The sequence below is a fragment of the Ambystoma mexicanum genome, chromosome 6p (assembly GCF_040938575.1).
Source record: "Ambystoma mexicanum isolate Mex_15411 chromosome 6p, UKY_AmexF1_1, whole genome shotgun sequence".
Classification (NCBI taxonomy): Eukaryota; Metazoa; Chordata; class Amphibia; order Caudata; family Ambystomatidae; genus Ambystoma; species Ambystoma mexicanum.
The window spans coordinates 579,388,112-579,402,903 of NC_090935.1; the positions used below are offsets into that span (position 1 = coordinate 579,388,112).

Here is a 14,792-nt window from a genome sequence, read left to right on the forward strand (position 1 = left end):
ACAATGAAGCCCTGGGTGATCTCAACGCATCTGAACCAAAAGATACATACACAAATCCTTAGAAATTCAGTAATGGGATTTCTTTTATTAGCCGTATTTGACATGGTCAAGATTGCCTTTGGCAAAAGAGTACTGGCCAGGCCCGACTCGGCAATAGCCCACTCATCTAGCTGATCTTTAAGGAATGGGATAATAAACTGACATGAAAACGCTAAATGACAGGCTTGGAAATTCAGGATGCCAAGTCCACCCTTTTCCGGCAGAAGCTTAAGTTTCCACAGTTGTAATCTTGGAGGTTTATTGTCCCAAATGAACAACTGAATCAAACATTCCAATTCTTTCCAATATTAAGTTCTGATATTTAGCGGAAGCATACTAAGTGTATAATTGATTTTCGGTGCAGCTGACATTTTCAATGCATTTGCTTTACCCGATAATGATCACTTGAAATGGGTCCATCTCTCCAGACATAATTTAAAATCTTTACACACATCACTTATGTTCTCATCCACCATGCTCTCAATGCGCGGGGTAAGCCATAATTTAAAATCTTCACACACATCACTCATGTTCTCATCCACCATGCTCTCAATCCGCGGGGTAAGCCATACACCCAAATATTTCATCCTCTTCTCACACCACTGGATACCCCATGAAATAATGAGTGATTTATCACACCAAAATGTCAACAGCAAAACTTCAGATTCCGGGCTTAGTGATTATGATGTGCACCATATCACAAATCTCCTCCATTTATTAAAATAGCACTGTCTGATGTTGGGGTTTGTGCTTCATTAAGAATATCTATACACCTTTGTGGAAGGTTTTCAGTGGCCAGCCTCTATGACTTCAGGAGCCAAGCTGCCAAGTTCATTGATTGAGGGCGTGGGTGAAGGAATGCCCCTTTGGGCTGTGTTAACATGTTGTATGGGCATGGAAGCTTGACTGGGTCGCACATCGCCAGTTTGAGCAGATGTGGAAACCAGGGCTGTCTTGCCCACATAGGAGAAACCGCTTGAGGGTTACTTGTTCCTGGTGCATCTTGTGCATTAACCTGCTCAGGAGTGGTGTTGGGGAAAAAGCAAAAGAAAATTTCCCTGACCAGTTCATCCACAGGGCGTTCCCCTTGTACCCTTGCTGGGGAAACCTGGACGTGAAGTCTGGGCATTGTGCTTTTAGCTTTGTGGCAAACAAGTCTAGTGGGGGGTGACCCCATAGTGAGAATATTCTGTCTAGGATATCTCTGTCGAGTTGCCACTCATCTTCTTCTGGTAGAGGGTGTCTGCTTAAAGTGTCTGCCAGAGAATTGAGTTCCCCTGGAACATGTTGGTACGTTAGGAACATGTTCCGCTACAGTGCCCGCTTCCATATTTTCTGGGATAGCTTGGACAGACTTAGAGAGTGTCTGCCTCCCTGTTTGTTCAGATAGAACATGGCCGTGGTGCGGTCTGTGAAGACATGTACCGTCTGACCCTTGACATGATGTTGAAAGTCCTGAAGAGCCTTGAGGACTGCCAAGAGATCCAGGAAGTTGATATGTCTCTGGGCAGTAGCGTGTGTCCACTGTCCATTGGCTGTGTGGTGGAAGAAGTGCGTCCCCCAACCGGCGACTGAGGCATCTGTAGTTAGGATTGCTTGTGCTGGTGGAGTGGGAAAAGGTTTTCCTTTTACCAGGTTGTCCTTGGGCCACCAGCGAAGAGCCTGAACCAGGGTTAGCGAAACAACCACAAGATCTTCCCACTGTCCGCTTGCCTGAGACCACTGTTTCACTAACCATTCCTGCATTGTACGCATGCGCAGGCGCGCGTGAGGAACTAAATGAATGCAAGTGGCCATCATCCCTAACAAGCGCAATGCTCTACGTACCGTTCTCTGGCGACCAACCTTGTATTGAGGTACCTGCAACAGCATATTTTGTACTCTCTCATTTGAGGGGGAATGCCAGCTCCTCTTTTGTGTTTAGGATAGCCCCCAGAAATTGTTTTACCTGGCTGGGGACAAGACTTCATTTCTTCTTGTTGATGGCAAGACCCAGATTGAAGAGGAAGTTTGTCTTTTGCGTATTTAACTCGCAAATTTGAGGTGATTCCCCAGTGATTAGCCAGTCGTCCAGATAGGCATATACCGGGATGTACCTTCTGCGTAGGTGTGCTGCCACTACTGCGAGCACCATTATGAACACTCTTGATGCCGAGGCGATACCAAATGGGAGTACTTCGAACTGGTAGTGTACTCCCGCCATCTTGAAACGCAGCTATTTTCTGTGCGCAGGGTGCATTGAAATATAAGTATGCATCTTTCATGCCCAATGTCACCATGTAGTCTCCCCGTTTCAGGAGTGGAATCACCTCCTGGAGCGTGGTCATGGGAAACGTTTGTGGTTTGACATATTTGTTCGCAGAGGGCAGATCTAGTACTGGGCTCATGGTGAGGTCTTTTTTGGCACAAGGAAGTACGTTAAATAAATACCCTTCTTTATCTGGTTTGCCAGGACGCTTTCTGTGGTATCCTTTGAGCAGTGCCTTTATTTCCTCCAGCAACTCAATGCAGTACTCACCTGTCACTGTGGACAACACCCACTTGTCAAAAGTTATCCCCTACCATGCATGGATGAATTGAGTGATTCGGCCTCCTACTGCAGTGGCATGGGAGGGGACCTAAAACTGAGTGTCATAGTTTGGGAGGGGTTGAGCCTCTGCCAGGTGAGGTTCTGCCTCTACCTTTGCCTCTTTTGTTCACTCTTTGAAAGTTAGATGAGGAACCTTGGCCTTGTGACTGGCCCCAGGAAGAGGACTGTCATCCCTGAGAGTAGCCCGAGGAACATATTGCCCAAGGGATTTGAGAGTGTCTTACTCATCCTTTGCACTCTTGAGGGCATACTCTACGGCCTTCCCAAATAATATATTTGACTCTACTGACATGTTTAAGAGAGTTGCTTGGGTCTCTAGCTTAAACACTTACTGCCTAAGCCAGGCATGCCGCTGAATGAGGGTTTCCCTCCACTATGATGCATCCTGCATTATCCGCTGCATCAAGATTGTTCTTCAGGATGCAGTTGGAGATTGGTTTGCCTTCTGAGACAGTCTTAAACAGGGTCTTTAGTGGCACTGCGGGGGTCTCTAGTTGTTGTTCCAGCTCATCCCATTTATGGCAGCCGTAACTAGCTAACAGTGTTGTATTGTTGGCATTTCTTGTATGGAATGCTGCAGAGGAAGCAACCTTTCTCCCAAACGTATACATCTTTTTACTCTCCTTGTCTGGACTGGCTTCTGCCGACGCCAGGGGAGCGCCTTCCCTTTTTCTGGTGGTGGTGATCACTAGCAAATCTATTCTGAGCTGGCCCCTCATATACAGGGGGTCAGTGGGCATCAGTCTGAATAGTTTTTCTATTCTTGGGTTGACCGCCCTTGTGAGATTAGGTGTTAGTAGGGACGGCTGGATACGCCTCTGGACTGACTGCAGGAGAGGTATAAATTGCATGGCAGACATCTTGTCCCCCAGGATATCCTCCAAAAAGTCCTTGTCGATTTGTGTCTCCTGAGTGTCGATATTGAAATGTTGCGCCGCCTTTATTAACAGTTTGTTGTAATGGAGTTGGTTGTCAACTGTCAAATCTGCTACCGGCTGGTCCTGATGGTCTGGCGACTGCACTATGTAAATGTTGTCATCCTCATCGTCGTCAAACTGGTCTTGGTCTTGGCCATAGAGGTCCCACTGAGACCCTGGGTCTGCCTGGTCATCATAATATGAGTCCCAAGAGGGGTCTGGGTATTGAGTGGTGTCTTGGAGAGGCGAGGCTGGAGTGCCTAGAGCAGAGGTGCTTGGCTGTGGCTCAAGGCAATACTTTTTGACAGGGGGTGGGCTCTGCTGACGCCCCTGGCTGTGAGGCATCTCTAAGAACTGTTAATTGGTCGGGGTGTTTGTCCATAAAGTTTACGAAACAGGACATTCTCCCTAAAATTGTATTAAATTGTTCTGGTGTAAAATGACATGAGGATGGGAAGCTGGAGATGACAGGACCCTGGGAGGGAGTGACATCCTTAGCAGGGGTGGGCTGGGATGGAATGGTATCCTTATGGCGTATAGCCCCAGAGAAAGAGTCTATGGGGTCAGAAAACTCTGTCTGGTGTCTTTTTGGACCAAGGATCAAGAATTTGTGTTTTTACGGCGACGTTGCCTTGAGTAGTGAAGCGCTAATGTGTTTTTATTACCGTTTGTATTTTCTGCATCTTTTTAGGAGATGCCGAAATGCCTTTCTCCACCTGTTACTCGGCACGTGAAAAGAGGGCCTTTTGATATTCAGTGTCCGAACCGACTTTCGCTTTCAGCTTTTGGGAACTGCCATGAGGAAAAAGCGTGCAAGATGGCCCATATGACAGTGGGGAACCTGAGGCTTTATCCCTGGTCACCACATGGGCCTCGACGCTCAATGATGTTGCAGCGAGTCAGGCCTAGGGTATGTCCTTAGTGTGTTTACATTTATGTGTGCCTTGGCCGCCGGGTGTCTTCTCCATCACAGGACCACCAACCTGCTTCTAGGAGTCGGGGCCCACACTTTGGGTTCCGACAGACCATGATTGCCCTCAGCGTCACTCATGACCCGTAACTGCCCTCGCTGGAGTCTTCCGTCACGTCTATGGAGGCCTCGGCCTTCATGGCATGAGCATCCCAGTGTTTTGGTCGCCAATCCTGTAAGGTTTTTTTCAGCAGAAAAAGCTGACAGGATTTACAGTGATTTTCGGTGTGATCCCTCGGAAGACAGTGATTGTACACTCAGTGCATGTCCTTCTACAGGAATTTACGGTGGCAAAATTTTAATGGGGGTTTGTCCTACTATGTCTTAAAAGGGCACCTGTGCGAAAAAAGAACAAAAGGGGATAATGGGATAAACATTCTCTAAAAGAAGTCAGTATAGAGAACCACCCCCTCTCTCCCTACTGTAATGGACCAAAGCCCGAACAAGCCCGTAAGGCCGCGTCTGTTCATCGAGCGGCATGGCGATCAACAAAGGAAAGGAAAAGGAAGTAAGTCTACAATTACAACTGTAGTTAATCAAAGGCATCTGCCTGGAAGAGAACTCTGCATTTGTGACCGACTTAGATGGCAGAAAAAAACAACCAGAGGGACCTCGACGCATGAAGGACCATGGGTACAGTACACGTCACACTAGGGCTAGTATTACTAAACACGCCCTGTCGATGTCCGTTTTCGACTTTCAAAAACAAATCTTGCAATACTCTGCGACTTCCAGTAGATGTCGGACTATGCAGAGCATGTGATCTAACCAGTTCCACAAGCAACAGAAGAACAAGTTACTTCTTACCTTGTAACGTTCTTTCGATGGGATGTTCCTCCGACGTATTCCTTATCTTACATATCTCTTTCCAGCTTTGCTGGCCTCGGAAATTTTTTCTCTCTAGAGGGCGCTGCGCGTCGACGTCCGCCGAGTCGATGTCCCTCGACAGCCGCCATATCGACGTCGACGTCATCCTGCCTATAAAGGCCGCGCCCAGCGTCCGTTGCTCAGTTCCGTTTTGTAGCCCACAATAATTCTTTCTGGACTAGACTAATCACCCTGAAGGAGCGTAAGCTGCAACAACAAGGGAAGTAGTACTGCGGGGATGGATAGGAGGGTCGATAAGGAATACGTCGGAGGAACATCCCATCGAAAGAACGTTACAAGGTAAGAAGTAACTTGTTCTTAGAAGGGATTGTGTCCTCCGACGTATTCCTTATCTTAGATAGGCTCCCATAGCAGTATTCAGTTATTGGAGGTGGGAGTACTGACTTCATGCTTCCTCTTATTGATGAATAGAGTGCAATACTGCCCTTCCAAACCTAGTCTCTTGACTGGAGGAGGAATCCAAGTTGTAAAACCGTGTAAAGATATGGACGGACGACCATGTGGCAGCCGCACATATGTCTCTAACCGGCACTCCTCTTTTGAGGGCCGATGAAGCTGCGATACCTCTGGTCGAATGAGCCCTAAGATTTTGAGGGGGTTCTTTTCCTGCCAGTTTATAACATTCCAAAATGGCTAACATGATCCATCTGGAAATGGTCTGCTTAGTTATCGGTAACCCCAGCTTGTGACCTGCGTAGCCTACAAACAGCTTGTCTGCTTGTCTTATCCTAGCCAGTCTACTAATGTAAAAACTTAAAGCCCTTCTTGGGTCCAGCCTGTGTAACCTCTCTTCCTCTTTCCCCGGATGGGGAGGAGGATAGAAAGATGGAAGGGTAATCTTCTGTGTGATTCAGAAACCACCTTCGGGAGGAAATTAGGCTTCACTTGCAGAACAACTTTGTCTTTGTGAAAGATTGTATGAGGGGGTTTACAAGAAAGAGCTTGTAACTCGCTCACCCTTCTAGCAGATGTAAGTGCTACTAATAAAACAGTCTTAAGGGTAAGAAATCTTAACGAAGAAGAGTGGAGTGGTTCGAAAGGTGTGCCCATCAGGAAAGTTAGGACTAAATTTAAATCCCATAGGGGAACCTGGAATGGTCTTGGGGGATAAACGTTAGTTAACCCCTTTAGAAACTGTATTACCAAGGGTAACTTGAAATAGGATGGTTCTTCCGCAGTGCGCTTAAAGATGGATAGCCCTTGATGGTGCCAACTTGAAGGCCTGAATTCGCTAAATAAAGTAGGAAGGACAAAACCATTGGTGTACCACATGAAAAGGGATCGATATTCTTATCCCTACACCAGCTGCAAAATCTGTTCCAACGGCAGCGGTATAAAGATTTTGTTGCTGGCCTTCTTGCCGAAAGCAACACCTCCATAACATCATCAGGGAGGTCCCAATCCTTGTACCTCAGCCTTTCAGAAGCCAAGCGTGAAGGTTGAGGGTTTTGATGTCTGGATGGAGAACCTGACCTCCCTTCTGTGAGAGCAGATTCTCTCTGAGTGGAAGTCGAATTGGAGGGCAGATGGACAAGTCTAGAAGGTCCGGGTACCACGTTCTTCTGGCCCAATCCGGGGCAATTAGGATCATGGTTTTCTGGAATCTTCTCAACCTCCTGATCATTTGAGGAATGACAGGGACCGGTGGAAACGCGTACAGGAGCGGAAACTCCCAGTCCACTATGAACGCGTCTCCTAGAGCTCCTCTCGGGGGAAATTCCCTTGAACAGAACAGATTGCACTTCCTGTTGACACTGGTGGCGAACAGATCCACCTGAGATGACTTCCTGAGCTAGTTCCCACTCGTGGGAGACTGTGCTCTGCCTGCTCAGAGCGTCCGCTGTCAAGTTCTTCTCTCCGGCTAGGTGAACTGCCGATAGAGAGATTCCTTCTTGGATTGCGGAAAAAACCAGAGCTGCATCGCCTCTCTGCACAGAGGTAGTGATCCTACGCCTCCTCTTTTGTCGAGGTAATGCATGGCCTCTGTGTTGTACGTCATTATCAGGACATTCTTTCCTTGTACAGATGGCAGAAAAGCCTTCAGTGCAAGTCTGATGGCCCTCAGCTCTAAAAGGTTGATATGTAGTCTGGACTACGATGGAGACCAACGACCGCTGATGGTCAAGTCGTTGGTGTGGGCTCCCCACCCCGTGTGTGAGGCATCCGTGACTACTGTTATCTCCGGCCAGGGTTGCCAAAACTGCTTTCCTTTCAGAATGTTCTCCTGACAGGCCCACCACTGAAGGTCTCGAGCCACCCTGTCGGGAACCTGAAGAAGATCTGTCATTCTCCCTGAGAATTGTGACCACTGAGTTCTCAGTGCCCACTGGAGGGATCTCATTCTCAGGCGAGCCTCTGGCACTAGGAAAATGCAGGATGCCATGAGGCCTAGCAACCTCAAAATGTAGAAGGCTGGGAGACGTTGGGCATTTTGAAACTTGGTAACCATCTGTAGAATATCTTGAGCCCTCACCTCTGGTGGCGAGGCTTTTCCCAGGGAAGTGTCCAGGATCGCTCCGATGAACTGGAGTCTCTGCGATGGTATCATTTGTGACTTCTTTAAATTGAGGGAGAAGCCCAGTCTGTGAAGGGAGTGGCAAACATGATCTAGCTGGATCTCAGCTTGTTCCGAAGATACAGCTCTGATCAACCAATCGTCCAGGTAGGGGTAGACGTGAATCCCTTCCCTCCTTAGACTTGCAGCCACTACCGACATTAACTTGGTGAAGACCCTCGGGGCGGAGGTCAGCCCAAATGGCAGCACTCGAAATTGATAATGAGAGTTGCCAATTGCGAACCTCAGGTATTTCCTGTGTTTGAGATGGATTGGCACATGGAAATAAGCGTCCTGAAGGTCCAGAGATACCAACCAGTCCTGGAACTGAAGGGCCTGAAGGATCCGAGAAAGAGTTACCATCTTGAATTTGTCTTTCCTGAGGAATTTGTTCAATTCTCGCAAGTCCAAGATGGGTCTCAGTCCTCCGTCTTTCTTTGGAATGAGAAAGTAAGGGGAGTACCAGCCCTTGTTCCTCTCCGCTACAGGTACCGTTCTATGGCACCTTTCTCTAGCAGGTCTAAAATTTCCTGCAAGAGGAGCGGATCTGGAGCTTTTTGAGAGCTGATCCCCGGTGGATGACTCTGAGGTATGCGTAGGAGAGGCAGGCAGTAACCCTGTGCAACTGTCCCCAATGCCCAAGCATCTGATGTGATAGCCTGCCATTCTGCCATATGTTGAGTTAACCTGCCTCCTACAGGTGTCTTGTGAGGGAAGTCCTCAGAGTGGTTTTGGGGCAGCTGATGCAGATGCCGATGGTAAAGAGGCACCTGCTGTTGCTGAGGCTTTTGAATATCTACCCCGTCCACCTCGGGTAGTTCTTCTTTGTCCCCTTTGAGCCGGTCGTCCTCTACCTCTTCCGAATGCGGAGTAGAAGCGAAAGGACTTGCCTCTCGCAGAGGTTCCTGTGGGACGAAAAGGTGTCTGACGGATTTTGCTGCTGCCTTTGATGTTTGCAGTTTTTCTAAACTGTCATCAGCCTTTTTCCCAAACAAAGAAGAGCCATCAAATGGCATGTTCAAGAGCCTGGCTTGCATATCTGGGGCAAAACCAGACTTTCTCAACCAAGCAAATCTCCTGGTTGTTGTACTTGCTGCCATTGCTCTGCTGATACTGTCAGCCAAATCAATGCCCGTCTGGAGGGATTCGCACATAGCGTCTTTACCGTCCTTTATGATATTTAGGAACGCCTCCCTTTCTTCTCCCTCCGGGATGCAGTCAGCCGCTGTAGAAGCACACTCCCAAAGTGTATGACTAAATCTAGCAAGGGTGCAAGTAGCATTAATAGATTTTAACGCCATGCTACATGCCGAAACGACTTTCTTAGCCATAGCATCATATTTTTTATCGTACCTGTCCTTGTGGGACGGTAGGGTAAGCAGTCTTGATGTCAGTAGAAGATGCTGCCTGTACCACCAGACTTTCTGGGGATGGGTGTTTGGACAAAAACTCCGGGTCTGCAGAAGATACCCTGTATTTAGTGGACAGTTTTTTATTTACTGCCGGGACGACATCAGTTCGTCATGATTTTCCTTTGAAGAGCTTTATGAAAAGGTACTACAGGATCCTCCTGTGGACCTTTGTCAAGAATATCCGTGAGGTCATCCTGTTGGAAAGCCTGTGAAGGTGTTGACCACCCCATAAATTCTGTGATCCTGGCCATTGAGGCTCTATAAGGGGTTTCAGCATGCTCCCCCGGGTCTGGCCTAGCGAACTCCACCTCTGGGGAAGTGTCTAAACCACTTGCCTCATGTAAGGAATCATGGAGTTCCTTCAATCTGCGTTCCTCTGAGGATAACTCCTCTTGAACTGGGGTTGCAGATCCCTGCAACTCAAATGTCTCTTCTTGGTCAGATAGTTCTCCCTCTTCCATAATTGAGGACATTCTTCTCAATTGGTCTGAACTCACAAAGGGTGTGAAACCCATCTCCAAGGCAGAGGGTGCCAAACTTGTTGTAATCGTCGACGCCGACGTCGAAGGCTTCGAACGTGGCGTCGAAAACAAAGGCGGAGGCCTCGAGGTCCTCGATAGAATTGGAATTCTGCTTGAGGATGTCAACAATCTCGACGACATCGTCATCGAAGACCTGGGAATAGCCACTGGGTGCGCCGCAACCGTGACTTTCCTTGGCGTCGACGCCGGTGTTGAGGATGGCGTCGAGTCGACAGACCCGTATGTCGAAGGTCCCTTCGACAACGGCGTCGAAGACACCGACCTCGGCGTCAACGGAACCTTCGTCGACGGCGTCGACGGAACCTTCGAAGAAGGATTGGAGGTCTTTGCTTTACTCGAGGGTTCGTGACGCGCTCGAGAAGCTTCCATCGTCGGGTACTGCGACTCGCAGCATTTTGGACCTTCGGGCCTTTTGACCAGAGCATCGCTCTCGGCAGTCTTCGAGGGGGTCGAGGCCGCTTTCTCGAAGACGCTCATCATATTTTTTCGGAATTCCTCCCATTCAGCCCGGGAACTATGTTTCGTGGGGCAAGGGATTCTCTTAGGTGAAACAGAGGAAGAGGAGGACGAAGAAGGGGATCTTCGGCGTCTCCTTTTCGAGTGCTTCGATCTCGAGGAGTGATGGGACCCGCTTCGAGACCTGGAGCGCGAATGGTGACGAGGAGACGAATGTCTCGACTTCGTCGAGGAAGAAGAAGCTTTAGAAGTCTTACCTTTTTCCAGCTTCCCCCTACACTCCTTCAGGGCCTTAGCTGTCATGGACATACAGTCCTCGCACTCCGAACAATGGTGTTCAGCTCCCAAACACCACAGACAGACTCTGTGAGGGTCATTCAGCGACATCTTTTTTCCACAGTCTCGGCATTTTTTAAAGCCGGACCGAGGGGTCGTCGGTTCAGACGAGGAAGCCATCGAGTATGGATCGAATATCTCGAGGAAATAGGAATAATTCTCTACGAAACTGAGCAACAATATTCCGAGGCACTGAGTAAGCACAGAAAAACGGAACTGAGCAACGGACGCTGCGCGCGGCCTTTATAGGCAGGATGACGTCGACGCCGATACGGCGGCTGTCGAGGGACATCGACTCGGCGGACGTTGACGCGCAGCGCCCTCTAGAGAGAAAAAATTTCCGAGGCCAGCAAAGCTGGAAAGAGATATCTAAGATAATGAATACATCGGAGGACACAATGGGCCTCATTCCGAGTACGGCGCTAACCAATGGCGCTATTAACGCCTTGGTTGACGCCGGACCCGGACCGGCAGCGCCTTGGTGGATGGCGGAATTACCGCCCCATTCCAAGGTTGGCGGGGCGGTAATTCCCCAATCCCCATTTACCCTTCCCCATTCCCATTTTTGCCCCATAGGGCATAATGGGAGTGGGGAAGGCGTTAATTACGCCACCGTAAATTACGGTGGCGTAATTAACATCAACGTCCCTTAGCGCCATGGTTTTTAACACCTGCTAAAAGCAGGTGTTAAAACCTCCATGGCGCAAAGGGAACTCGGAGTATGGCGGTAAGGGATTACCACCACCGCTCTTGTTAGCGGTGGCCGCTATCCCTTACCGCCATACTCGGAATGAGGCCCAATCCCCTCGAAATGTAGATTACAGTTTTTCACCCCATTTCCCCATTCCCATTTTTGCCCCATAGGGCATAATGGGAGTGGGGAAGGCGTTAATTACGCCACCGTAAATTACGGTGGCGTAATTAACATCAACGTCCCTTAGCGCCATGGTTTTTAACACCTGCTAAAAGCAGGTGTTAAAACCTCCATGGCGCAAAGGGAACTCGGAGTATGGCGGTAAGGGATTACCGCCACCGCTCTCTTTAGCGGTGGCCGCTATCCCTTACCGCCATACTCGGAATGAGGCCCAATCCCCTCGAAATGTAGATTACAGCTTTTCACCCCATTTTTCTTATAAATTGTGCTGCAAAATGCATAATTTTAGCACATTAATTTAACAAACTTTCTTGAGGGGTGGAGCACCCCGCCTCACCCTCTCCCCACCCCGGGTCTCCCTTAGCTGTTTTGAGCTCCCTCACCAAGCTTGGTTGCTCATGCTAATTTGAAGAAAAATGTAGGACTCTCCACTGAAAACATTCACCACCCTGTGAGGGCTCACCCATGAATCGTTTAGAATCTTCATGTCCCTTCAGGAGTTATACGGCCCTCGTAGCAAAAGCTGCCTCTGCCACTGCCTAACACTAAAGTACTGTAGTTTCGCAATGCCCCAACATCCTCTTAATGGATAATTATGTCAATGAAGAGTAGAGGTGATGCACAATAATTCTGCCATGATAATAAAAGAAGGTTCCAACAAATGTCATGACTCTGGCCATCACTGAAAGGTAGTAACCTGAAAGTCAGTAGACATCTTGACACAGAAAACACATGGGGCCTCATTACGGGTCCGGCAGTAACCCTGCCGGTGCAACCTGCGGGTTGCCGCAGGACCCGTAATAATTTACCAGCACCTGACTTCCCAATGCCACAAGGCTATTACATGTCTGGCAGTTGGGAAGTCAGGCGCTGGTACATTTGTTAATCCCCATTCCCATGGAGTCCTATGGGAATCTATGCGAGTGGGGACATGGAAGCACTGGCTCTGTTAACAAAGGGGCTGGTGCTCCCGTGACAAGTCTGCTTACGGTGGCTGCTGGCTCAGACCACAGTAGTTTGCCGGTCCAGAAACAAGGGTGCCGGTGATCTTACTGGCACCCTTGTTTCCTGACCAGCAACATCATAATGAGGCCCATGGAGTGGTCTTTCTACTTTCAAAAACTATTCTTCTACCAAACAGGCTCTCATGTGGCATTAAACAAAAAACGCCATCTGCATCTATTGCTAATGAAAGGGGCAGCGACCCCCATGCTGCCATTCTGGTCCTGGTGTCAGGCACGCTGCTAGAACCCATTTACCCTTCAGGGACACGGACTCTGATGGAGCAAAGCTGGTCTAGATGCCCCAGATTCCATGCTTGCACCCACATCCCCGCCCCCAAAGAGCAGAACGTTCTCCTTAGATTCACGCCCCTGTCTCTTCAGGAAGCAGTGATAAGGACTCTAATATATGCCCCTTATTCTCTCCATTTTCACCTCTAACTGAAAGCCACATACAACTGTCCACAAGTCAAACAAAGAGGTTCTCCAATCCTGATGAAGCAAACACTACATGCTCTCTGTTTTCCCTGTGATTTTCAGTATTTGCAATGGACATATCCCGGCCTCTGCACCTTGTTCCAATAATGTGTCCTTTGGGTTTACTGAAAACGAGCAGAGTGTTTCACTCTGTCAGGTTCTGCTGCTATTAATGAGATGAATGGCGTAAAAATATCATGTAATGGCTGCGTTTCTTGGGCTTTGGACCCAGAACGACGATTGTGGAGACTTCCAACAAGGCATGGTTTCACACACAGCTTTACGCTGCTCTTCCAGGGCGCACTGGAAGGCCGTGGGATACAGCAGAAACCAATCACATCGTTTCCCCGGACCAGGATCCTCGCGAAGCCTGGGAATGCGCTTAAATGTTGACAGAGTCTCTAATTTGGAGAGTGTTCTGCTCTGAACTCCAGAGAGCTGCATGCTGAAAGGACCCGGTTATTCAAAGCTGGGGGACTGGCTAGATTAGGGCACTCAATCCTGAAAAGCAAGGCAGTTCTGTCCCTGTGCATGACAGATGCTCTTGGTATAGTGTGAGATCTTCTTACCTGGTATGTGCTTCAGCGTCTTCTGCTCGCTTCTCAAAGAGTTTTCGGCATAATGTTCAAACAGGGAAAAGGCGCTTGGCATTTTTTCTAATGAGAGGGTATTCTCCATTGCTGCAAGAAGCCTGTCCAATAGAAAATGGCCAATTTAGTACAAACTGCTTGTGAGAATTCACCATCGCCAACGGCCTAAAAAGGACCAATGCCCACAAAGCAAACCAAGGGAAATCAGTCAAGGGCTATGTTATCTGTGTGAGTTTTGCCACACTGCACGCAAACCACACATCCAATACGATGAAAAACAAGCTAGCAGTAAACATTACAATCACAGGATGCTCAGAGCACAGGCAACGCTGTTAATATAGGAGTTTGGCGGTGCAGGAAGAATGGTGGTAACATGTTGGTAAAGATTTGCTGCCACTTTACCTCCAGTTTCCGACTTTAGAGCAAAGTGTGGGATTTACCTCCACCCCAGAACTGGAGGTAAATCCTACACCTTACCTCCAAAAACAGGTGGATTTACTGTGCGCAGTATTACCAACAAGGGAAATCCACCAAATCCCCAATGGAGGCTAATGGGCTCCAAAGATGGGTATTGACACTTCCTACGGTATTACCACCACAGGAAATCCACCAAATCTCCAATGAGGGCTTATGGACTCCAAAGATGGGTATTAACACTTCCTACGGTATTACCACCACAGGAAATCCACTAAATCTCCAGTGGAGGCTTATGGACTCCAAAGATGGGTATTGACACTTCCTACGGTATTACCACCACAGGAAATCCACCAAATCTCCAATGGAGGCTTATGGACTCCAAAGATGGGTATTGACACTTCCTACGGTTGTCACGACTCGCTCCCTCCGCTCCCGTTCCCGCCACTTGGGGACATGTTTTGGGGCTTATTCCTTGCTGGACATTTCCTCCGAACCTAATGCCACAGTGCTGTAATGAATTGGGAGCGCTAAATCCCTATTTTCCAAACTACTTCCCTTCCGGATCCATTCCAGGTTTTTGGCAGCCAGCATGCTTCTTTAACCAAATGACTGTGCTTCCCAGAATGCCTGGCCCACTGCTCCACCTCCACCCTTGCAGGACAAGGTTGGGTGGAGGATAGGCAACACCTGTGGCTGCAGGTGCAGCAGTCAGCACACCAGAGGCGTGTG

General features: G+C 48.6%; 1 protein-coding gene across 4 annotated transcripts in view; it reads right to left on the reverse strand.

The window, feature by feature from the left end:
• CMYA5 (cardiomyopathy associated 5) overlaps nucleotides 1-14,792 on the reverse strand; it is a 538,811-nt gene that overhangs the window by 198,243 nt on the left and 325,776 nt on the right. For 3 of the 4 annotated variants that reach the window (XR_011280640.1, XM_069627405.1, XM_069627406.1), the window contains one exon: nucleotides 13,626-13,747. The exons of the other annotated variant lie outside the window; for it this stretch is intronic. Coding sequence is in view for 2 of the 3 variants with exons in the window: in XM_069627405.1 (XP_069483506.1) it covers nucleotides 13,626-13,747 (122 nt within the window). In the remaining variant the exon portion in view is untranslated. The remainder of the gene's footprint in view (nucleotides 1-13,625; nucleotides 13,748-14,792) is intronic. 4 annotated transcript variants of the gene reach the window in all.